This window comes from Elephas maximus, chromosome 3, assembly GCF_024166365.1.
Source record: "Elephas maximus indicus isolate mEleMax1 chromosome 3, mEleMax1 primary haplotype, whole genome shotgun sequence".
Taxonomy (NCBI): domain Eukaryota; kingdom Metazoa; phylum Chordata; class Mammalia; order Proboscidea; family Elephantidae; genus Elephas; species Elephas maximus.
The window spans coordinates 86,985,886-87,011,232 of NC_064821.1; the positions used below are offsets into that span (position 1 = coordinate 86,985,886).

General features: G+C 47.8%; 2 protein-coding genes across 14 annotated transcripts in view; one reads left to right on the forward strand and one right to left on the reverse strand.

Moving 5' to 3' along the window:
- Nucleotides 1–397: 397 nt before the first annotated feature.
- Nucleotides 398–21,112, reverse strand: TMEM53 (transmembrane protein 53). Of its 5 annotated transcripts, none has more exons than XM_049879094.1 (3): nucleotides 20,938–21,112; nucleotides 7,664–7,785; nucleotides 398–2,804 (listed from the first exon to the last, which is right to left on the reverse strand). In XM_049879094.1, exons 1-3 carry the CDS (start codon nucleotides 21,110–21,112, stop codon nucleotides 2,151–2,153), a joined length of 951 nt encoding a protein of 316 aa, XP_049735051.1. In that variant the 3' UTR covers nucleotides 398–2,150. The 5 variants fall into 5 exon arrangements, with proteins under 5 accessions (XP_049735051.1, XP_049735055.1, XP_049735053.1 ...); XM_049879098.1 differs by lacking the exon at nucleotides 20,938–21,112 and adding an exon at nucleotides 3,348–3,450 and having other exon boundaries at nucleotides 7,664–7,751; XM_049879096.1 differs by lacking the exon at nucleotides 20,938–21,112 and adding an exon at nucleotides 6,885–7,061 and having other exon boundaries at nucleotides 7,664–7,751.
- A 25-nt stretch (nucleotides 21,113–21,137) lies between these two features.
- ARMH1 (armadillo like helical domain containing 1) overlaps nucleotides 21,138–25,347 on the forward strand; it is an 89,141-nt gene continuing 84,931 nt past the window's right edge. For all 9 annotated transcript variants that reach the window (XM_049879086.1, XM_049879093.1, XM_049879084.1 and 6 more), the window contains exon 1: nucleotides 21,138–21,342. The gene's annotated coding sequence lies outside the window, so the exon portion shown is untranslated. The remainder of the gene's footprint in view (nucleotides 21,343–25,347) is intronic.

The following is a 25,347-nucleotide window of genomic DNA, read 5'->3' on the forward strand; positions in this document are numbered from 1 at the left end:
CCAACCTAGGTCAGGAGCCAGCTACAAGCTTGGGAGAAAACACAAGCCCCAGGCCTCTCCCTTTCTAGTCCCCTGAAATGTGCCAGAGACTAAAATAGGATCACCATCCCAGCTCCCCATAGTGTTTTTTCTCCATCCTAGTGGCCAACATGTAGCTACTGCCTGGATCTTCAAATGGAAATGGCAGCAGTTCCTATTAGAGATGGACCCTGAAGTCAGGGAACTGAAGCTCGGTAGCTAGCACCAGGTAGCAGTGTCACCCATCACCACTCAGAACCTTCCGTGCTCCTACTGCCAGTGAGGTAGGTCAGCATCCTGACGCCTCCCGGGCAGGTGCTCAGAGCTGCAGATGATTCCTCTTCAGCTTTCTCAAAGCTGTTTGAGAAAAAAGATTGGGCTATAATTCGAGGCCCTGGAGTATCTCATGACTACAGACTCCTGTGCACATTCTTATAGGCCCAACCTCCGTCATCCCAAATCCCCAGCGGTAGATTCATCTCTTCTGGGATGCCCACCAGTAAGGACTACAGAATTGGGTGTAGTTGGCAGCTCCTGCCTCCCATTGTACCCAGATGTACAGGAAACAATCACCCTATTTGGAGCCCACAGAAGGCCCTTCGGTCCCATGCCCAGCTTGATGGCATCAAGGATCCTGAACACAAGGATCCTAGGGCCTGAGATGCTAGGGAATGCGTGTGGCCTCTGTGGAGGTGTGCAGCCCCAGTGACGGATGGCTGAGGGCTTGGGGAAGATGCAGGCTTAGAAAAGTGCGTAGATGAGGGCAGTAGAGAGATGAAGAGGAGGATCTTGAATGCATGCTTCCCATGAGGCTGGCTCCTTTTATGTCTCTACTCTCCCCTTCCCTACCATGGGTTCAGTAGGCCCTTGATGGCTGCTACCTTCACCCTGGGGGCCATATGCTTTCTAATAGGGGACGTTAACCCAAAGTGAGGGCATTCCACTGAGGCCCACCCTGCTGTGGGATCCTTGAGCACTTGCGGCACAGGCAGCACTGCCACCTGTTGGCCGTGGCTAGGAATGCAGCTGCCCAGCATAGGAATTGCTGTAGCAGTAGTGGAGACTCCAGACAGCTGATGCAGATAGAGCTTGGCTCTGGGGACTGACAGTCCCTCATCCATGAGCATATCAGGGGTCAGCTCCCACCCCTAACCCAGAACTTGTCCAGCCATGTCCTTCACTGCCTGCCAAACTTTCAAAGCCCAGCCCTGTCACCAAGCCCCTGGATCACCACAGTAAGCTCATTCAATCAACAAATATTTATTGGGTACCTACTATGTTCCAGCAGTGTCCAGCAGTAACTTGTAGAATGACACATGACAGATCTAAGGCTGATGCTACCCCTCCTGCCTTGAAGGTATCCTTCAAGGAGATGAAGGAGTTTGTTGTTTCAGCCCAGTGGCCGCTTACCCTGTGCTGGTCTCCAAGTCTCGAGCTAGCTTGCCCCAGCTCCCTTTACAGCACGCTGCCTTCCTGCGCCCCACTCCATCTGCCCAGTATACACACAGCTTGCAACTTCCTGGATCCAGTGACTTCCTAGCAAAGGTTGATGGACCAGGTCAGGCCCCTCATGGTGTATCCTCAGCTTGTCACCAGGCTTTTCTACCTCAGACTCCCTGGCAATGAGGTCAAAGAAGCCTCAGTGAAATGCCAAGTAGGACCCGTGAGGATGGGGCTTTAAACTATACAGCTTTGCCTTTCTGGGCCCTTGGAGCACAGATCACAGCCCCTGCTTCCAAACTGACTACCCTCTGGCACCTCCCACAAAGCTCACCTTCCACTCAAGGAATCAAAAATCAACTCAGGCTCATCCTCAACCCTCTCCCCTTTGATAGCCCTTTATAGTCTAAATGCCACAGGGATCAGCGGCCTGACCTGACTTGTACTTGTCGAAACAACCAATTACAAGGCTCCGACAGAGACATGCCCAGGTATTCCCACCCCCTAGGATGCTGGGGTAGGCAAACTATGAGTAGTCCCCAGGACAGAGGCTCATGGGAATTTCCTACTTGGGGGACTACAAAGTCCCAAATGACCACAGAGAGTTGGACTAGAAGAGGGCCCCAAGGTGTAGGTTGTGCAGAGGTGTTAGGCATTTATTTCTGGAACAGAGGTAAGGGGAGGCACAGGCCTCAGCAGTGGACGCAGCTGCGCATGAAGTTGACACAGAGACTCGTGTAGTAAGTAGGGTAGTCGCGGAGGTGGCTGACATGTGCGGATGACACAAAGTCCACAGAGCGCACCAGGACCTGGTGTGCCTGGCGTGCCTCCACCATGCGTTCCACATCCCTGGCCAGGACCACCTCGTCGGCCCGTGAGTAGAGGTAGAGCTCGGGCCAGCGAGAGGCTGAGTCCTGTAGCCTGTCATAGAAGTGGGTGTGGAAGAGGGCGGTGAGTGGAGCAAGCAGGATGTGGAACAGGACTGCCACCAGGGCAAAGGCCACCAGGAGCAGCAGGCGCAGCACGACAGGCCTGTGTGCCAGAATGGCCGACAGGGCCCGCAGAGCCCCCACCAAGTTGCTATCACCGGGACCGCTGTCAAAGATGGTGCCCACGACATGCAGGTGGCAGAAGCGCTGATGGGTGAGTAGGAGCTCCAGCATGTAGCGGTACAGCATGACACCAGCGTTGCTGAAGACATGGAAGAGCAGGGGCTCCTTCTCAATCTCATAATCAAAGAGTAACTCAAGCAGCTTCTGGGCCAAAACACGAAGTGAAGGGATGCCCAGGGATTCGGAGAAGAAGACCATGTGCCATGGGGCTGTGTATCGGATGACAATGCAGCCCTGGGGAGAAGAAAGAGGCCCAGTCGGTCCTCAGGGACAGGGACTGAGTGGGTTACAAGCTAAGGTCAGAGAGGTACGGCAACCCCAACTCCCGCAGGGCCCAGTGAGCCCAGCAGTATTCCAGCCCCACTTCAGCCTGGCTGCTTGCTCACCACGCACAGACACAGGTGCCTTCCAGGAACGGAAGTTACCTTGACCCAAGGCCTGTTTTTGGAATGATCATTTCATCCTGGCCAAACCCCCTCAGCTGGGAAAGTATTTGAGGTCTGGAACCCACAGCATGCTATGAAGACACCTGGGCTGACCAGAATCTCCTGGTTCGCTCCCTGTCTCCCCTACCAGAGGGCCTGTGGAGCCTCTCTACACCTTGCAATCTCATCTGCCCAACTCTTGCCCATTGAAGCCCTAGCTGCTTGGCTACCCCCTGCTGCAGCGACTCTGTCTATACTTTCCCTACAAGTAGATGCCTCCATGAGACTCAACTCCTGAGATACAGACTGCAAGTCCCGGTCCTGACCACCAGCAGCCACTTCTGAGCCAGACCTGTATCACGTTCGTCTCTGGTCACTAAGTCCATGCTCTGGCCTCGGGTCTGACAGGCAAATCTGTCTGGCTCCAAAGCCTGGGATCACTCCTCCCATGTGCCCTGAAATTCCAAATACAGTAAACAGTGTTGCTTCTCAAATTTTAAAGTTTGGGCCCAAACCCTTCTAGGCTTCTGTACCCCTCAATGCCTGGGTCAAGTGTGCCCCAAATCTCCATTCAGGCCCCCTTTTGACCTATTAAAAATGGAGCCAAAGCAGCCCTGCCTGGGTCCTAATCCTCTCTCATTTTCCTGTTCCAGAGACAAAGAACCCCTCTGTCAGGGAAGTCTGAGTTGGGCAGGCCCTGGAATTAAGCAGGTGTGGTTCAATTCCTGATGCCACCATTTATTAACAGTAAGGACAAAGAGTAACTTACTTCACCTTTCTGAATCTCAATTTTCCCATCTGAAAGTTGGGGTAACATTCATCTCACGGTTTTGGTGAACATTAAATAAAAAACTGAATTTCAAGTGCCCAAAACAGCACATGACACAAAATAAACTCTCAACCAATCCCAGTAAACCCAAACCCATAGCAGCAGAAATTAGTGAAGATAGCAGTAATACCCCTGGAGTACCTAAGCATCCCTCTGGGGACTCTGAGAAAAGGGTTGCTGATGCCCCTGATGCCTCCTGCCCCTCGGCTCTGGGAAATTTCACAAAGTGCTCTGCTCTAACTTCCCAGAGGGATGTGGAATGTCTTCCCATACCCCCGCTCCAACGTATACACAGTATTGCCCATAAATGCAACACACTGCCATATCACCACTACCACCACTCACAGCACTCCTGAGACTAAACAGAACCCACCCACCTCACATCCCGTGGACGCAGACACACACGGTACCCACCACCCACCATGTACACTTCACCACCTTCAAGTGCACAAAAACCAGACAGCTGCGAACACACACCCACAAGTACATACAGCACTGGCAGGTACACACCTACATGTTGCACAAACTTCAGGAGTGTGCACATGCTCACATACTCGCACACACATACACACAGCACTTTCTGGGATTATGGCCGCCCACGTGGTATTACACGTTTCTACCAGGATCATGTGTCTGCAGCAATGCCTGTCGGTACATGGACACACAGTAGTACTTCCTGGATGATGCGCACTGATCCGCTGCACCTTCCACAAGTGTACACACGCACCTCCTACCACAGGAGCACACATAACGCCCTCTCTACGAGTGTGGACGCCGTGAGCACTACCTGCCCTGCCTACCTCACCGGCAGCACTACCTACTAGGGTAGACACAGCCCCTGTGCCTGCACACATACATGCACACACACACACACACACACACACACACACACCAGGAGCACTCACGTGCAGACCTATTTGCTGGCACACATAGAAACCCAGCAATTCCTGTACATGCGCCATCTATGAGGCCATACACAGTCCTCCTCTAAGCACACAGCACCCAGAGGGCACACACCTCACCCTGTGAACACCTGGCACTCCACGCGAATGGGCACACACACCAGGCTTCTCTCCATCCTAGATCTGGGCATCTCTGCTGCCACCCCCCCCCCCCAGTCAGCTACTTCTAGAAGTCCCTGTGCCAAGGGCCTGGCTCTCGCTGCACGTCAGATCCCAGTCTCTTCCCCACCCCACTCCCAAGCCAACCATCCACCCATCTCTGCATTTGGTCCCAGGACAAGGCCCTGCTCCTCCAGTTCTCCCCTCACTCTCCTGTATCTTCAGTCTCTTTCTCTCTCCAGATTGCTGCTCAAACAAATCTCACCCAAAAGCTCGGCCTTTATACTGTGTTCTGACTACACACGTCCCTCTCTTCACCTTCCTGGACAAACTTCCAGAAACAATTTTAACACTCACACTTTCCACTTCGTTCCCTTCCACTCACTCCAAACTGACTTCCATCCACTCCTTCCAGCACTGTTCTCACCAAGATCACCCACGTTCTCCTGACCGGTCAAATCTAACCAACGCCTTTCAGCCCCCATCTTACTTTCCTTCCAGCAGCGTTTGGGATCACATATTCCTTAAAACAGCCTCTTGCAGCCCAGACTCTTCAATAAGTCAGTGTCACGAAGAAAGGGACTGCCCGAGATTTAAAAGAGACTTAAGGAACAAAATAATTTGATTCAACTGTGGTCCGGGACTGGATCTTGGTTTGGGCAAATCAGCTGTAAAGGATGTTTTGGGGACAGTTGGGGAATCTGAATATAGACGGTAAACTAGATGAGATGAAAGTTCATTAACATGAGAAAGTAGAGATCATGATCTGAAGAAAGCAGGATACAAAAAAATATTCAGTAGATCTCATTTAGGCAAAGAAACAATACACTCATATACACAGAGAAAGAGAGCTGGAAGGATACATAAACCCCAAAAAACTAAACCCATCGCAGTTGAGTCGATACTGACTCACAGAGACCCTATAGGACAGAGTAGAACTGCCCCATAGGGTTTCCAAGGAGCAGTTGGTGGATCTGAACTGCTGACCTTTTGGTTAGCAGCCAAACTCTTAACCACTACTAATGTATAAATAGAGGACAATCTCTAAACGGTAGACTATGGTGTTTTCACTTTCTTCTAAATAATCAAATATTAGGAGTTTTGACTTGGAAAAAAAAATTTCTCCATAGCCATCCTGTCCTCCCTACCAGAGGGTACCCCCTTCCTTGCCAAGTCTACCCTCCACCAGCCCTGCAACCCTCGACCCCTTTGCCTTTTCCAGGAATCTGATTCCATCACCTTCTTCTCCCTTGTGTCTTCTGCCCCAATAATATCTCTACTCTCTCTCCGCAATGGCCCATTTCCCAAAGACTGTCTTTCTGTGGATTCTGTCACGCTCTCCTGGGTTTCTTGTCCATGTCTGCATACCTCCTTTCATCTGTGGGACCCTCTTCATTGTCCACTCTTCTCCTTTCCCTCTATGCTCTTTCTGGGGAATCTCATCCACCCCAGTCTTAGGGCTTCTCTTCTAGTGCTCCCTATTGCAAACAACTTACTCCCCTCTACCAGTAACTGCCCAGCCAAAAGCCTGGCATTATCCTGGACCTCCTCCCTATCCCTCAGCCCCATACCCAATCTCTCATTAAACTACCAACCTACCTCCTAATGAGCTCCTCAGTCCATCAACTTCCCTCTGCTTGCATCACCAGCCCCAAGGTCCTGGCCACACAGTCCTGGGTCACAGCAACCCCTCCTAAGTCAATTCCCTCCTTCCAATCCTTTCCCCACTCTGCATGGAGGGGCTTTCTAACACCACACCTCTGCTTAATCCCCTGAGGACCCCTGCCCGTTCTTTCATCCTCTGTTCTAATCACACCCAACAACTGCTGCCTGCCCTCAAGGATCTTAAGCTAGTGAAGAGCCCAGACAAACAAGCCTAGTTCAATGGATGGAATTCAGAACAGCTGAAACTATCTGCGGAGTAGGCAACCTGCAAAAGGTGACACCAGAGGATTTGCTGGTTAGACAACCCCACTCCCATTCCAGGTCCACTATATACCTTGGGTAGGGTGCAGACTTGGGTCAGTGCATGAGGAAGGCTGGCAGGTTGGGGGTGGGGGGTGCTGGAGCTGCCAGACATCTGCTGGCCTTCTTCCCAGGTGACTCCCACTCCTCCTCAGTCCAAGGCTTTCTTTTGCTGGTGACCCTGCAGGAAGCTGCTTTGGAGAGGTCTAGGCTAAGGAGGGAAGAGCCAGGCCAGAGGCCAAAGACTTGAAAAGATAACCAGGCCCTCCTCAGGCCCCTCTCCAATTACCACTTTTCCATCCTAGTCTTGGTGGGGCCTGAGAAGAACCATGAATACCTCACTTTTCCAAGAGATTCTTCTACTTTGGGGATGTAACAGGTGCCATGGTCAACCCTAAGACAGAAACTCACCTGGTCACAGGAGAAAGTCCTGGGAGTACAGGCTCCACCCAGCACACCCAGCCCAGCCTCCTGCTGCCACAGGGAGCATACTTCACAACTGGGGAGCTAATCCAGGCTGGACTGCCCACCATGGGGTGCAGGAGGAAGGAAGGGAAGCAGGTCAGAGGGCTGAAAGGGCCAGGCCAGGCCAAAGAACTGGCAGCAAAGGGTGGACAATCTTGCCAAAGTCCACATGGCTCCATTATTCTCCCCACAGGCTGATCTTGGTGCCATTTCCCAGCCTGTCCCATGGGTGGCCAGCCGTTGCTGCACACCAGAGGTGACAAGAGCCAGAAGCTCAGCGTTCCCTGTGAGCGGCCACAGGTGGCAAGGCCCCAGCTCACTGGGTACCCACATGCCTGTAGTACTCACCCTTTTATGGTAGATGGCGCTGTACTTTGCAAGATTCTTGTCCGTGCAGCCACCCCAGCCCAAGAGAATCACCACAGGCTGTCGAGTCCCTGCCTCCTTCCTCCCTTGCTCTGGGCTGCTCTCTGAAACACAGACATGGAGTATCAGCAGTGGAGTTGGGGTGAGGTGGGGTGGGCTGGCCAATCCAGAGTCAGCACCACTGTGGCTGCAGGCAGGGAACCAAGGGGTGCCAGGCCCAGGCATCCCACCAGTCCCTGTGCCCTAAGCTCCCACAGGGCTCCTTCCTCTGTCTTTTGCCCCAACTGGCTCTCTGCAGGCCTCTCAGGAAGCACTTGGAGGTCACTGGGAAAACCCACGTGAGGGCACCTTTAGTGGCTCAAAGATACAGCCCAGGTGAAGTGAACACTGTCCACATGATTCCACCTAACTCAGGGATCAGCAAACTACCACCCATGGGCCAAATCTAGCCTACCGCCTGTTTCTGCATGGTCTGCAAGCTAAAAATGGTTTTACATTTTAAATGGTTTTAAAAGAAAAAGTCAAAAGAAGAATAGTATTTCGTGACACATGAAAACTGTATGAAATTCAAATTTGAGTGTCCATAAATAAAGTTTTATTGGAACACAGCCTTGTTTACCATTTACATATTATCTATGGCTGCTTTCACATCAAAATGGCAGAGTTGGGTAGTGTCAACAGAGACGGTATGGCTCACAAAGCCTAAAATATTTACTGGCCCTTTACAGCAAAAGTTGCCAACCCTGTTCTAATTCCAAGAGCATATGGAAGAAAAAGATTTTAAAAGGAGAAACAGAACAGGGGGGCAAACAGACTCTGGCTCACACCAAACCTATCCTGCCAGAGAATAATAGCCTACATTTACTGAGAAGTACCTGGGTAGAGCAGTTAACGCACTCAGATGCTAACTGAAAAGTTAGAGATTTGAGTCCACACAGAGGTGCACAGGAAGAAAGGCCTGGTGATCTACTACTGAAAAATCAGCCATTGAAAACCCTGTGGAGCACAGTTCTACTCTGACACGCATAGGGTTTCCATGACTCTGATCCGCCTCGATGGCAACTGAGTTTTTTGTTTTTATATTTACTGAGGTTTAGGACTATTATTACAGATGAGGCAACAGAGGCACAGGGAACTTATGTCAGTTGCCTGAAGTCACAGGTAATGTAAACCCAGGAATCTGGCCCCTTCTCCCCACCCTAAGGTACTTGATCACCTCCCATGCCAGAGACCCAGTCCACGCTGGAAGCATGTCTCCTTCAGTGATATGCCAAAAGACACAAGCCCAGCTGCCTCCTCCATGACTACTTTTGAAAAGGCCTCCCTGCGACCTTGCTGAACAGACCTCACCTCATTTCCCTCGTGAAGTGAGTGCCCATCCCCTCAGGGGGACTTCTGTGCAGGGACTGTTCACAGCTAGTTATCTGCCCTCATGAAAGGGCTGGCGTGTACCCTTCCAAGGACCAAGCCACTTGGCTATGCTCAGCTGCCACCCTGAGATTTATGGGTGCCAGAGGTGACCTGGCAACAGTAAATTTCAAGGCTAGTTAAGAGGATGGTAAATATAAATCACTAACCTTTGGACAAAAGGAAGACAACAATTTCCTGTGGAAATTAATGTGATTGAAAAGTTCAATGTTCCTGCTCTCTAGTCATGGTGACTCTGGCCTTCGGAGATTAACTGCCCGCACCCACTGGGATCGCAGGCTGGATCCCTGGCTAAGGCCTGCTGGCCCTCCCAGCCTCTGCTGACAATGGCTTCGGCACTCTCATAGCTCTAACTGTGGCTGCTATAAATATTCTCGCCTATCTTTCTCTGTCTGGTTTCCCTCTGTCCTCTGCCTGGGCAGCTCTTCCCTTGCATTTGCCTTTCTGGTGGACAGGCCACATCTGGGCCTCGCTCTGGCCCCGGCTGGATCTTGCGACTCTACCTGTCAAGCTCAGGTAGAGGCAGCCTCATGGGTGGCAACCAACAGTTACCATCTGACTGTCTTTTAGGCTCTGAGGTGGAACAGCTGGATTTCTGAGACCCTGCCCTGGGGAGGCCACCCTTACCACTGGACAGCGTTCTGAGCACAGCCCACCCCACCACCACCACCTGAAGGGATTCCCTCCATGTGCCACCACTGAGGCCCCAGCAAAGGGCTTTGGGATTTATCTCAGATACAGAGAAGGCAGACATAGAGGCCAGTCCCCCTCCCAAGCAGTGACGGTACACTCGCAAGGGAAGGTTCAAACAGCTTCTGCTGGGCCTCAGGACTGCCTTCCTCCCATAGCTGGGATTTATAGCTCCACTTTGCTAGAGACTGAAGCTGCGGCAATGGCTTACTTGCTCCCCCACATGTTTTGCTGGCACCCTTGGCTTCACCAATTCAGGTAGGAATGATTCTCCACCTACCAGATATAAGTCTCCAAAAAGAAACTCTCACAGTACTGGCATCCTGGACCTACTGCCTACTCCCAGAACCCAAGTTTTCAATAACGTTCTTTCCATAAAGCTCGGCCAGGCCCACAAGGCATCCCCTCAAGCCACAAGATGCTCTGCCTACCAAGAGCATCTCCCACTTCTGACACAGTCCCCTCCCAGTGCCCTATACATCATGCCCATTCCTAACTTGGAGACTATATCATGACGTTCTCCCCTTATGATTCTATACTGAAGTGCTGTAATCCAGGAGAATCCAAGGTGCTCTGCGAACACAGCAGAGAGAGTAACGGTGACCGGGAAAGAGCTCCCAAAGAATGACACCTTTATGCTGGACCTTGAAGGCTCTGCAGGAGCCTGCCAGGTGGACATACAGCATGAGCAGAGGCAGGGGGCTACGGCGATGTTACAGTCAGTCTGGGAAACGGCAAGCAGTCCTAGGAGGAGCAGTGGTCAAGAAAGCTGCCGGAAGTGGGACTGGGGCCTGATCCTGCAGAGCCACACTTAGGAGTTGGCATGTTATTCCATAGCAGTGGAGAGCGAATAAAAACTTTGAAATGGGGGAGTGACATGATCCAATCCCTATTGATTCATGACCTGCACCAGTTATTTGTTTAATGCCTGTCTCCCCTCTTAGCCAGTCGGCTCCATGAGGGCAGGAATGGGGCCGAGGTGTTGATCACCACATTCCTAAGTGCTCAGCACCATCCCTGGCACATTCAGGGGCTCTGTAGACAGGTGCTTAATGAATGAACACATGGCTGCAAAGTGAAGGATGGATCCAAGGAGAAAGAGTTGGCATTCTTCTTGTTCCCCGTTGCCCTTTCCAGGGTAATAAAAATAATTGTTATGGCTATTGTTATTTATTGCTACATCCGGATCAGTATTCCTCTACCCTCTTGTAAAAAAAAAACCCTGTTCTTTTCACACTCATTCCACTGACCATACCATGCTCTCCCCACCTGCTGCTGACATTCCCCAGCCTTCTGGCTGCTGCTGCTCAAGCACAGAAGACACTGACACCTGGCTCAGTTGCCCACCGTACTCCAAGATGTACCATCACCCTGGCCAGCTGCATTGGCTATGCAGGCAATCAAATCCACCTTGTTACTAAAGCATTACAGACCCCTCTGACTCCCACGTCTCCTTCCAGCGACTGCTCCTCCCCTCTTTCCCACAGCCAAGTATAACGATAACAGTAGAGAGAGCTAACACATACAGCATTATGTGTATGGAATTATTCTAAGCACTTCACTTATCAGCTCATTTAACCTTCACAATAACTCCACAAGCAAGGTACTGTCATTATTCTCATTTTACAGATGAAAAGCTGAGGCACAGAGTATGCAACTCACTCAAGGATACACAACTAATTCCACAACTATTCACATTAAGTAGTGAATCCAAACCCAGGAGGTCTGACCCTAGAGGCCAGCCTGTAACCACCACTCTAGCCGGCTTGCATTCCCTCCCCTCCAACTTCAGCCCAAACCTCTGCAATCTCACTCCTGGCCCCTCTCCCCAGCCACCCTCCTCAGACTGCTCTAACCAAGGTCACCAATGCCAAATATATATCACCTACCAGAATTAATTCTTTGCAGTACTTGTCACACTTGACCTCTCAGCCTCCTTTCACACTATAGCCACTCTCTTCTCCAAACCCTGGGGCTGGATACGATATAGTGACCTCACACTCCCATCACACCCTGGGTTGCTCAGGCCACTTCCACTCATTATCCTCTGATTCCCCTCCCTTCATCTTTCCCTCCCCAGCCTCCTGGGCTCCACCCTTGGCCCTCTTTTCTTTTCATCCTATACTGGCTCCCTGGGTAACAAAACCCAAGCCCACGGTTTTAACCAAATCACATCGTCTCAGCTTCAAACCTGTACATGCAGCTTCCTCCTGTACATCAGTAGATCCAACCCTGACCTCATCCACCTGCTTCTCCGCGGTGACTGTCCACCCCAGTCAGAACTGCAACATATGCTGCCTTGGTCCTGCAACCACCCTAAGAGTTAACTATTACTATCCCCATTTTACAGATGAGAAAACTAAAGCACAGAGAGGTTAAGTCCTTTTCCCTAAGAACACACAGTCAGGAAGCAACAGAGCCAGCGTCTACTCTCTGACCCATGATGCAATATTGCCTCTTGCCTCCCTCCACATGCTTTTTACCCCCTGGCCCAGGATGCCGATGCTCGTGTTTATGGTTTGCTAATGCCCACCTCCTGGTGGCGCAGCGGTTAAGTGCTACAGCTGCTAACGAAAGGGTTGGCAGTTTGAATCCACCAGGCGCTCCTCGGAAACCCTATCGGGCAGTTGTACTCTGTCCTATAGGGTCGCTATGAGTTGGAATCAACTCAACGGCAGTGGGTCGGTTGGTTGGGAATGCCCACTCCACCTGCAGAGTCAGCTCACTATTCCCTTCCAGGAAGCTGCCCTTGATGCATTCCCCAGCGCTTTCTCACACCCCATACCAAGTCACCAGACTGGGCTAGATGCCTCTCCTCTGTAGTGTCACAGCACCCACCATCACTATGCCACTACTTATGACACTACATTGAAGTATCCATTAGGAATAGTTCGGAGGCTACTGCACACTCAAGGCAAGAGCTGGCAAAGTCCTGAATCAGAGCAGTGGGGGGACAAGTTGTAAGGGGATTTTGGAACACACATCTAAATCTCAAAAGCATGATCACAGGGTTGGCAACAAATGCCACAAAACAATTTGTGTATTAATTGTTTAATGAGAAATTAATTTGCTCTGTAAACTTTCTCCTGAAGCACAATTAAAAAAAAAAAATCTCAAAAGCATACACCCTTTGATCTAGTAATTCCACTTCTAAGAAAGAAAAATACTTAATCACATGGAAACACTCAATAATACATTACGTGGATCAGAGGCATAAATGTAAAAGCTAAAAGTGTAAAATTCTTAGAAGACAACATGGGAGTAAATCTTCATGACCTGGATTAGGCAATGGTTTTATAGATATGACCCCAAAAGCACAAGCAACAAAAGAAAAACTAGATAAATTGGACTTACTCAAAATTAAAAATTTTTGTGCTTCAAAGGAAACCATCAAAGCAAAAAGACTACCTACTATAATTGCATATTATATATCTGATAAGGGACTAGTCTTCAGAATATACTAAAAAACCAAACAACTCAAAAATAAAAAGATAGATAATCCAATTAAAAAATGGGCAAAGGAATCTGGATCAAAAGGGGGAAAATCTACAGCAGAATTTCAAATTCTCATAGACTCCAGACTTTCTGGAGCCATGGAGGCTGGATGAACCTCCAAACCTACTGCACCGGGATAATCTTTAAACTTTAAACCAAAAATATCCCCTGATGTCTTTTTAAAACTATAGTTTAGCTTAACCAGTAAAAAATGTCTGCCTTGAGCATTATGCTCTTTTAAGAGCTATCTATATGGGATCAAACTGACAACAGCAACATGCAAGATTAGATAGGAGCCTTAGGGGGCAGTGAGTTTATGTTAATGGAGGAGGAACAGCTCAGAAAGGAGGGTGAGAATGGCTGCACAGCTTGAAGAACTGAATCAATGTCACCAAATTACACATGCAGAAACTGTCGCATTGCTGTATGTTTTCCTGTGTATATTTTCAACAACCACAACAACAAAATTATTTTTTTTTAAATGGGCAAAGAATTTGAAAACACATTTCTCCAAAGAAGATATACAAATGGCCAAAAAGCACATGAAAGGATCCTTGACATCATTCATCATTAGAAAAATGCAAATCAAAACCACAATGAGATACCACTTTATACTGCTAGGAGAGCAATAACAAGAGTTAGTGAGAATGTGGAGAAACTGGAACTCTCACGCATTGCTGGTCAAAATGTAAAATGCTGCAGCCACTTTCAAAACAATTCAGGAGTTCCTCAAAAAAAATTAACGTAATTACCATATGACCCAGCAATTCCAAGCCTAAGAGAACTGAGAATATACATGTATACAAAAACTTGCACCTGAATGTTCACAGCAACAGTATTTGTAATGGCCAAAAACCAGAAACAATCCATTTGCCCAACAACCAGTGAACGGATAAACAAAATGTGGTATACCCACGCCACAGAGTATTATCTGGCCATAAAAAAGAATGAACTACTGACACGTGTTACAACATAAATGTACCCGGAAAACATTCTGCTAAATGAAAAATGCCAGACACAAAAGGCCACATATTGTATGATTCCATTTATATGAGATGTTCAGAACAGGCAACTCCACAGATACAGGAAGTAGATCAATGATTGCCAAGGACTGGGGGCAGGCGGAGGGGAGGCGGGCATCTGCTAAGGGGTACAGAGTTTCTTTTTGGGGTGATGAAAATGTTCTGGTATTAGATAGCAGTAATGGTTGCATGACTCTGTGAATATACGAAAAACTGCTAAGCTGTACACTTTAAAGTGAATTTTATGATACATGAATTATATCTCAATGACACTATTATTAAAATAAAACTTTAAAACAATACACTGTGAAAAAACAAGTTGCAAAACAGTACATACAACAGAATACTCTTTTTATTTAAAAATATATACATATATGTTTATGCATAGAAAAAAGACATCAAAATATTAGTAGCAATTATATCTGGGAAGAAGGGCAATTTCTTTTTCCCGATTTTTCTTTTTTTAATTTTACCATTTTCTATAATGGATATGTATCACTTTCGTAGATTTAAAAAGTTCTTTTTTAAAAAAACAGGGTGATGAAATTGGTGTCACTGAATCGTACATGTGAAAAATGCTGAATTGGAAAATGTATTATATTATTTTTACAACAATTTAAAAAATAGGGGCCAGTCGGCAGAGTCAAAAGCAGCTAAGAAGTCAGAGGCTACAGATGCCCAGAAACCCCTCTGCAGCACGGAAAGATTCTTTTCTACCCTAGACCTTCTTGGGCACTACTGGACACACCACAAAACAATTTAATCTCACAGTTTCCCTGCCCTCTAGAATGTCTCAAAAAAAAAACCACTGACGCCGATAATACAACAAGACCTACAGATACGTATATATATTGTACAACAGTTCAAGTCATAAAACTAAAGCGTAAATTAGATTGTGTCTATCCCAGGGGTCCGCGGGGAAGACAAAGGAACGGCTGACAGGAAAGGAAAGGTCTGTGGTACAACGTGTGCTTTTTTATTTGCAAGCCAGAATCAAAAGACCAAGAACCTGTGTTTTCTTTTCAAAAATGCAAAGAATAAAAGGATCCTTAATCTCCCACTCTCCCCAGAAGTGTCACAGTTCCTATATTTAAACCAAATTATTTCTAAATTTATGGGTTTTTTTTTTTTACTTTTTGAAATTATAGTAGAACAGCATCGTATCTAAGAGTACATATTGTATAAAATCATATTCAGGTTGAAATCGCTAGCTCAAGGGAGTCTGGAAGGAAAAAAAAACTCTCTGGCTCAGCCACTTAATAACTATGAAACAGACCTTGAGCAAGTTTTCTAAGCTTCAATTTCCTTATCTGTGAAATGGGGATAATAATACAAAGGATGAAGTAAGATAATGACTATTTAGAGAGACTAAAAGAGGACTTAGCATGGTACCTGGCACAAAATAAGAGTTCAATAAATCAAAGTTATTATTATCACCTTACAAGTAATACACGTTCACTGTAGAAAAAGTAGCAAATGAATATCTACATAATAAAATTGGAATCATACTGTTTTGTAATCTGCTTTCTTCCGTTTAGCAATATATTGTGAACATCTTTCCCTGTCGTTTATATATTTCTACACCATCATTTTTAGTGGCTGCAGACCAGCTGTAGGATGTTTCATAATTTATGGTGACCAATCTCCCATTATTGAACATGATGTTGTTTTCAATTTTTTGCTGCTATAAAAATACTTGAATGGACACTCCTTTCTTTGTGTGTGTCCTTAATTATTTCCTAGAAACAGAATTGTATTCAGGGAGCACTACTTAACAGCAAATGGAACTTTTGCATGCACAAGATTTGGGGTGAGGCTCCTGAGCTGAAATCTGGGATAACTTTGGGCCAAATTCAACACCTTCCCCAAAAGCTTCTGTCCCTCACCTGTAAATTGGAATAAGAGTAGTCTCTATTTTGAAAGGTGGTTCTGAGGATCAACAACATAATGAAAGGACAGTCTGGTGGGCCTGGTATGTGGATAGGGCATGATCAACAGTGCAAATACCACTAAGACCTCAGAGAAAAGGAGGTCTGCAAAGTGCCTACTGGGTCTGGATCTCAAATCCAGGACCCAACACAGTGCCTGGCACTGACTAGACACTTCAAAAACGTTTATTCATGGGTGAAAGAAAAGAGACCATGGTTTAAAAATAAATAAAAGTCTTCTGTTTAAATAAAAAAAATAAAAACAAAAAGCACTTCGCTCTTCACCTAGGCTTTTGAGAACTCTTTGGCATAACAATTCTTAAGGTTTTCATCTCATTCCTGGCTCCCAAAACCACACCACAGCCTCCTGCCAGGCTGTGTTCCCTGAGGCCACTCTGCCTCTTCCCTCAGAGCCCTGACTTCTGCACTTTCTGCTGCTCACCATCTATCTGTCAGCCTCCCAAAGTTTCAGGTCCAGCTCAGGCCTCCCAGACCACTGGGGCCCACAGGACTGTTTTCCAGGTGTAGTGGAAGCTTTCTGAGGGTTAAGAGGATGTCTACATTTCTTTGACCTCAGTCTGTGCTTAGCAAGAGAGCAGGCTCACCCTGAAACCTGGGGAACTAAAACCAGTCACTTTGCTCTGTTACCCCCTTAAGGCCTTCCTTTTACTCTAAGAGCAAGCTGTGTCCAAGGCCCAGGGCCCCATTCCCATTAATTCTGTGAATTATTTTTGGAAATGTTTACTGAACATGAAAGCAACATGGTACCTTTAAGAAGGCCTGCTTCCCTGCCAGGAAGCTGCAGAGGGACCTGGGGCGGGATTTGGCTGACCATTCTCTGGCTGGGAGGAGGGGCAGGGCAGCCTCAGCCAGGATGTCAGGCCAGCTTGGGCCCACAGTGCTGCCAAGTAATTCCATTTAGCTCAGCAGATGAACTAGGCCCTTCATCCCTGCCAAGCCCCAGCAACAGTGAGCAAAACCATCGAAAGCACTAGACCAACATGGCAATATAGTGCTGTGGGAGCCCCCCGCCTCCCAGGCGAGAACCTTCCCCAAGGAAATGAGATGGGAGCTAGGGAATAGAGGTTTGAGGGGATTCAGGTTAAAGAAGAAGAGTGTGTACGGTGGGGGTGGGATTCGGGGTCAAGGGACAGGCTTCGGCAAAGGCCCGGGCGGACTACCCTCAGCATACGCAGCCACAGATACTGGCTGGTGGAATCCCCAACAGGAGGATCCTCAGCTGCCTGGTCTGGCCACAAAGCCCCATGACCACAGAGATGCAGTTGTCTTCCAACCAGCTGATATGCCAGCAGCAGCTGCTCACTTCTCTGTCAACTTACGGCCCAGTGCTTCACTCTGTGGCCTAGATTTTCAAATATGGGGGAAATGCAATTCCAGAAACCCAATATGAATGTCCTACACACTTCTTACTATTAAACAGTAATTGCAAAAGGGAGACAATCTCTAGAGCCCCTAAAGACTAAAGCTCTGTGAAGCCATGTTAGCCTGGATGGGAGCTCTCTGCAGACGGGAAGCAAATGGATTCAGGGGATCACAGTGCTGTTACCTCCTTCTGAAAAGGGGCCCTACAAACTCTGACTCAGCTTTGGAGTCTACGGTGTGCGAGGAAGGGCATGACCAACTAAAAAGCAGGTCCTATGGGTCAATCAGGAGGAGGAGCACTATTTGAATCACATCAGAAGATGAATGGCTGATGGCCCTGGAGGTATTTCCCTTGGAGAAGAGATTTGAGGAAGGCACAAAGCTGTCCTCTTAAAGAGAGAGGAAGAGAGATTACCTTGCTCTGTGTTGCACTTCCACAACCCCCTAGCCCTGCAGTTACCACATCATTTTGAAACCACCTGTTTATAAACCCTCACCCTCTCCAAGACCACAGCTCCCTGAGAAGCCCATGTGAGTCACTTCTTAGGCATCAGCAACTAACCCAGGACCAAGACACAGCAAATGCTGAACTGAGAATGGAAATGACAGAAAAGTCTATTGTGGCTCAAGAAAGGGAAGCACTTTGTAACAATCCCAGGTGCCTTCAATAGACCAAGATGATTGGTGCCGAACTTCCTGTCAGGAAAGGGTCTGGCAGCAACAGGCGCCCTCAGGCTGGTAGCGGGATGCTGGACAAAATGGCCCCCTGAGATTTCTTCTGATTCTAAGGCCCAGCCTCCTGGAGGAGTGAGGAGAGCCACAAGGGGCAGGGAATGAAGGGACAGAGCACCGGCTCTGTGCAAGGCACACATATCCAGTCACTACCTCGTTAGCTTTCACAATTCCGTGAGGTAGGCACTATTATTATTCCCATTTACAGCAGAGGCATCTGAGGCGCAGGGAGGTTCAATAACTTGCCAAAGCCACAGAGCTACTAAGAGGTAGAGCCAGAACGTGAACCAAGGACCACCAGGCTGCCCACCTGGGCTGAAAACTTCTGGCCGCCTGGCCTTGCAGAAGGCAGCTCCAGCTTACTGCAGCTGAAGGTTCTCCAAGGGCAATAATATTAACTGATCTCACTTGTCAAAACTTTGCAAAAGCATTTTTACTTTTATAAACCCGAGAGCCCTAAGTCAACAGATCCAGCTCTAGGGAAAAACAGCTGGGCTGGAGTCAGCTGTTCTGCGGAAGCCCAGGAGCTATCCTCCCCTCCTAGCCCCGAACCAAGGGACACAAGATGCTGTGGAAGGGGTCTGGGAGGTCCTGAAGGAGGCAACATCTGAGTTCTGCCTTAAATAATGAGCTGGACAAACAAGGTGGCAGTAGAGGGGAAAGGGCATTCCAGACAAAACAGCAGGAGCAAAACCAGAGAAGCAAGAAGTGTGTGGAGAATCGCAAGCCATTTGGGGTTGCCAGAACATAAAATTTAAACTGAGCCACAGAAGGACACAGTGATCAAAGAAGCAAGCAGGGGCTGCTAAATTATGAAGGACTTTGAATGCCATGCTTACCCATTACCTTACCCATTGCTGTCGAGTCAATTCTGACTCTTAGTGACCCTATAGGACAGAGTAGAACTGTCCCATAAAATTTCCAAGAAGCACCTGGTAGATTCAAACCACCAACCTTTTGGTTAACAGACATAGCTCTTAACCACTACACCACCAGGGTTTCTGAATGCCATGCTAAGGAATCTGGACACTATCCTGAGGGAAATAAGGAGCCACTGAAGAGTTTTAGGAGGTGCAGTGATAAGATCACATCTTCACATCAGGAAGATACTTGCAGTAGCCACCTAAAAGGCTGGGCTGCTGGCAGTGAGGCTGGAAGTACGAAGGCGAAGCTGCAGCAATGCTGGGCTTAGGGTGAAGAGGCAAGTGCCCCAAGCACATGAGTGCTTCAAAACTCCTCGCCATAATTCCCAGTCGGGACCAAACTTTCCATTCCCTGGGCCCCAAAACCAGCTCACACTGCCAGGAACCTAGGCCTGCCTTAAAGGCTACTAATTTTGAGGGACATATTGCACTGCTGAAATCTGCTGCAAAAGACTTCTTTAAAGCGCCACTTTGAGGACTAAGGTGTGCCCAACTCAAGCCATGGTATTTTCAATTGCCTCATATGCATGCAAAAGCTGGACAATTAAAGGGGAAGACTGAAGAAAAACTGATGCATTTGAATTGGGGTGTTGCTAAAGAACATTGAATATACACCGTGAACTGTCAGAAGAACAAACTAATCGATCTTAGAGGAAGTACAGCCAGAACACTCCTTAGAAGTGAGGATGGTGGCTTTGACTCACTTACTTGGGACATGTCATTAGGAAAAACCAATCACTAGAAAAGGACATCTGGTAAAGCAGAAAGTCAGCGAAAACATGAGGTGAGACGCACGTGAGATGGACTGACGCAACAGCTGCAAAAATGGGCTCAAACATACCAACACTGTGAAGGGCAATGTTTAGCTCTGTTTATACACAAGGTGGCCATGAGTAGGGGCCAACTCTATGGCAACTAACAACAATTTTGTGGGGCCTCCCACACATCTTTTTTTAATGATAGGACTGTGAGGTAAAACTAAAGCTAAATTCCAATTACTGAGCTCACTCCATGACAGGCAGTATGCTAGGTACTTTACACAAAATAATCTCAATTGTGCACCCAAAAACCCTACGAGGGCGGTTCGTGCAGATGATACTGAAATTCAGAGCGGTACCTTGCCAAAAGCAAAGGTCATCTAACTATTAAAGGGAGGAGTCAGGATTTGAACCGAGCTCTATCTTGACTGTTAAGACTGTTCCGTTAGTCACTGCCAAGGAGAATGGAGAGGAAGGAGGGCTAAGGGTTCTGCGATGACCCAAGGTCCCGTGAAGACCCCCGTCCCTTCGGGAAAACAACGGGTAGGACCGCCCAACCACACCGCTGAGGAGAAGCTAAGTGCGAAGCCCAGCCCTAGACAAAGGAATCATGAGGGACCCTGAGAACACTGGACCGAATGGACAGAAAAAGGGCCGCAACCGAGCAGCTGACTCAAGGATAACTGCGGAACTCGGAAAAGGGGAGACATTCTGGGGGCGTGGCTTGCAAAGGGGCGTGGCTCATCGAGTCCAGTGACGCCTAGAACCAGGGGACCCCTAGGAGGGGGCGGGCCGTGAGAGGGCGGTGCCGCAAGGGGGAGGAGCTACAACTGCGTTTGCGACCCACAGGCTGGTTAGGTCACCTCCCCAGGACTGGACCCAACCGTAGTTCCATACCCTGGCTCCGGCAGGGCTGATCCGGGATCTCGATGGTGTAGTCCAGCTCAGCCGAGGCCATGGTGAACGCGCCGGCCCTCAGCTCGGGCCTCCTGCCGGAACTCCGGCTCGCGCGAGCGCGCCTCACCCGGGCGCCACCGGGCTCCTCCCAATCGCTGCCCACCTCCTCCGGCATTACCCAATCCGTGAGCCGCGTTCTGTGACCTCCCTTCCTAGCAACCACCGAGTCTCTCTAAGAGTCTCTCTAAGAGCCTCTCGCCGCACGCTGCTAAGTCGGCCCTGGCAGCCATGCCCCGCCCCGTTCTAACTCCCTGGACCGCAACCATTGGCTGACTCTCTTGACCTGGATCAGGTATTGGTCATCCAGGACGCCGGTCAAGGAAGAGTACCCACCCTCCTGTGTAGGTAAGAGGGTCTGAGAGAGAGTAGTTGTATTCTGGGAATGAGGAAGGTCTCTGGTCGGAACCGTGTCTTATCCTGCCGGGAAGGCAGCAGTGCCCTGTGGCGTACGTGGTCTAGCTACATCCACCATCCTGCTCAAAGCCGCAGGTCCGAGGGCTGGAGGTAGAAAAACGTACAAAACGGCCTGGAGGCGCGTGCCATCCCGTCCTCCACCCAGGGGTGTCGAGGCATATTTTGGCTGGGGCGGGGAGACAGGACGTCGGGAGGAGTGTCGAGACTTTAGGCAATAACCAGTTCGTGGGAGTGGGGGAGAAAATATGGTCTTGATTGGGCACATCAAAAAGCTATTGAGTACAGCTTTCTTGCATTTATACACACATTTTTTTCGTATTTACTCTTTTTTTTTTAATTGTACTGTAGGTGAAAGTTTACAAATCAAGTCAGTCTCTCATACAAAAAGTTATACACGCCTTGCTGTGTACTCCTAGCTGCTCTCCTCGTAAAGAGACAGCACATTCCTCCTCTCCACCCTTTATTCCCCGTGTCCATTCAACCAGTTGCTGTCCCCGTCTTCCTTCTCATCTTGCCACCAGACAGAAGTTGCCAGCATAGTCTCAAGTGTCTACTTGAGCCAAGAAGCTCACTCCTCACCAGTATCATTTTCTGTCTTACAGTCCAGTCCAATCCTTCTCTGTAGAGTTGGCTTCGGGAATGGTTCCGATCTTGGGCTAACAAAGGGTCCGGGGACCATGACCGTCAGGTCCTTCCCATCTCAGTCAGACCATTAACCCTGGTTTTTTTTTTAATGAGAATTTGAAATCTGCATCCCACTGTTCTCCTGCACCATTAGGGATTCTCTGTCGTGTTGCCTGTCAGGGCAGTGATCTGTGGTAGCTGGGCACCATCTAGTTCTTCCTGTCTCAGACTGATGGAGTCTCTGGCTTATATGGCCTTTTCTGTCTCTTGGGCTCATCTTTACCATATGTCGTTGGCGTTCTTCATTCCCCTTTGCTTCAGGTAGGTCGAGACCGATTGATGCATCTTAGATCCCCACTTGCTAGCGTTTAAGACCCCAGATGCCTCTCACCAAAGTGAGATGCAGAACTTTTTCTTAATACATTTTGTTATGCCATTTGACCTAGATATCTCCTGAAACCATGGTCCCCAAACCCCTGCCCCTGCTAGTCTGGTCTTCGAAGTGTTTGGTTGTATTCAGGAAACTTCTTTGCTTTTGGTTTAGTCCAGTTGTACTGACTATCCCTGTGTTGTGTGTTGCCATTCCCTTCATCTAAAAAAATTTTTGTCTACTATCTAGTCAGTAAATATCCATTTCCCTCCCTCCCCACCCTCGTAACCATCAAAGAATATTTTCTTCTGGGTTTAAACTTTATCTAAATTTTTTGTAATAGTCGTCTCACACAATATTTGTCCTTTTGCAGTTGACTAATTTCACTTAGCATAATGCCTTCCAGGTACTTCCGTGTTCTGAGATGTTTCACGGATTCATCGTTCTTAACCATTGCGTAGTATTGCATTGTGTGAATACACCATAATGTATTTATTCATTCATCCACTGGTGGGCACCTTGGTTGCTTCCATCTTTTTGCTATTGTAAACAGTGCTCCGGTGAACATGGGTGTGCATATTATCTGTTCATGTGAAGGCTCTTATTTCTTTAGGATATATTCCAAGAAGTGGAATTGCTGGGTCGTATGGTAGTTCAAGGTCGCTATGAGTCGGAATCGACTCGACGGCACTGGGTTTGGTTTGTTTTTTGGTTTGATGGTAGTTCTATTTCTAGCTTTTTAAGGAAGCACCAGATCCATTTCCAAAGGGGTTGTACCATTTTACATTCCCATCAGCAGTGTATAAGTGTTCCAGTCTCTCTACAGCCTCTCCAACATTTATTATTTTGTGTCTTTTGGATTAATGCCAGCCTTGTTGGAGTGAGATGGAATCTCATTGTAGTTTTGATTTGCATTTCTCTAATGGCTAATGATTGTGAGCATTTCCTCATGTATCTGTTAGCAGCCTGAATGTCTTCTTGGTAAAGTGCCTGTTCATATCCTTTGACCATCTTTTAATTGGGTTATTTGTCTTTTTGCTGTTGAGTTTTTGCAGTATCATGCAGATTTTAGAGACCAGACGCTGATCAGAAATGTCATAGCTAAAAACTTTTTCCCAGTCTATAGGTACTCTTTTTAAGATTTTGGTGAAGTCTTAAAAAAAAAAAAAAATTTTTTTTTTTTTTTTTGGATGAGCATAGGTGTTTGACTTTTAGGAGCTCCCAGTTATCTAATTTCTCTTCTGGTGTTTATACATTGTTAGTGATGTTTTGTATAGTGTTTGTGCCATGTATTAGGGCTCCTAGCGTTGTCCCTATTTTTTCTTCCATGATCTTTATCGTTTTAGATTTTATATTTAGGCCTTTGATCCATTTTGAGTTAGTTTTTGTGCATGGTGTGGTGTATGGGTCTTGTTTCATTTTTTTTGCAGATGAATACCATTATGCCAGCGCCATTTGTTAAAACAAAACAAAACAAAAAAACAAACCCAGTGCCATCAAGTCGATTCCAACTCATAGCGACCCTATAGGACAAAGTAGATCTGCCCCACAGAGTTTCCAAGGAGTGCCTGACAGATTCGAACTGCCAACCCTTTGGTTAGCAGCCGTAGCACTTAACCACTATGCCACCAGGGTTTCCTACCATTTGGGCCTTTGTCAAATATCAGCTGCTCATATGTGGATGGATTTATGTCCGGATTCTCAATTCTTTTCTATCCATACATTTAACAAATATTTACTGAGCACCTGTTGAAAGGCCGGCAGTTCAAATCTACCAGCCACTCCTTGGAAACCTGGTGGGGCAGTCCTTCTCTGTCCTATAGGGTCACTGTGACTCGGAATCGACATGAGAGCAATGGGTTATTATGTACCAGACACTGAGCTAAGTAAGATTCCTTGGGCTGTAGGTGAAGATTAAGCTTTTGGCCTGATTTCCATAAGCCTTAACATGAGAGGGAGAGATACCATGCATGAACCAACTCTAATTCTGTGCCAAAGATAAATACTGTGAAAGAACAGGCCCTAAGGATTTCAGGAACTCACTCAGAGGGATGGCAGCAGGAATGGCTTTTAGGCTGGGCCGTGAAAGACTTGTAGAGATTTGAAGGGAAAAGAACTCCTTACAGGAACTCAAAGAGGGGAAATCCGAGAATGGGTGCCAGAAACTGCATAAGGTATCTTCTAGCCAGAGGAGAGACTAGTGTGAGAGTGACCTTGGAAGAAGAGTTAGGCCCAGATCCAGGAGGGTCTTTGATCCTAAGCTCAGCTTTGCGCTTGTAGATAGTAGATCTTACTGATAGTAAAAATTTTCCAATACGTTTTACCCCTAAGATCTTAGACTGTGCTGAGGACAATGGGAAGCCATTGCAGGGCTTTAATCAGGGGAGTAATGATCAGACTTGTGTTTTAGGAAGATCAGTGCAAAGAATGGATTGAGAGAAGGAGAAAGACCAGTTAAAAAATTGTTGCAGTATTGGGGAAGGATTATGGTGGCCTAAGGCATGGAGAAGGAGCCCTAGTGGCACAGCGGTTAAGTGCTCTGATGCTAACTGAAAGGTCAGCGGTTCAAACCCACCAGCCATTCCATGGGAGAAAGATGTGGCAGTCTTCTTCCATAAAGATTACAGCCTTGGAAACCCTATGGGGCAGTTCTACAGTGTCCTATGGGGTTGCTGTGAGTCAGAATGGACCGACAGCAATGGGTAAGGGATGGAGTGGCAGCAGGAATGAAGAGGAGGGGATGGATTTCTTATAGACTTATGAGCTGGAAAGAACTGGACAAAGTGACTGATGGGTGTAAGGACGTAGGAGAAAGGAAGGGTGCCTTCTAGATTCTTGACTTACTCAAACGGACCAGAGAGGAACAGCATTTTTAGGAAGGAGTCAGTTCTGGTCTTAGAATGATGAGTTTAAGATGCCAGTGGGACATCCAAGTGGAGGTG

What these genes read in the sequence shown, in the direction of transcription:
- TMEM53 (XM_049879094.1), bottom strand. Translation starts at nt 21,112, where the DNA reads ATGCCGGAGGAGGTGGGCAGCGATTGGGAGGAGCCCGGTGGCGCCCGG. An exon ending in TCAGCCCTGCCGGAGCCAGG is followed by an intron (nt 7,786 to 20,937) that starts GTATGGAACTAC and finishes TCTGTGTTTCAG; the next exon opens with AGAGCAGCCCAGAGCAAGGG. An exon ending in GCGCCATCTACCATAAAAGG is followed by an intron (nt 2,805 to 7,663) that starts GTGAGTACTACA and finishes TCTTCTCCCCAG; the next exon opens with GGCTGCATTGTCATCCGATA.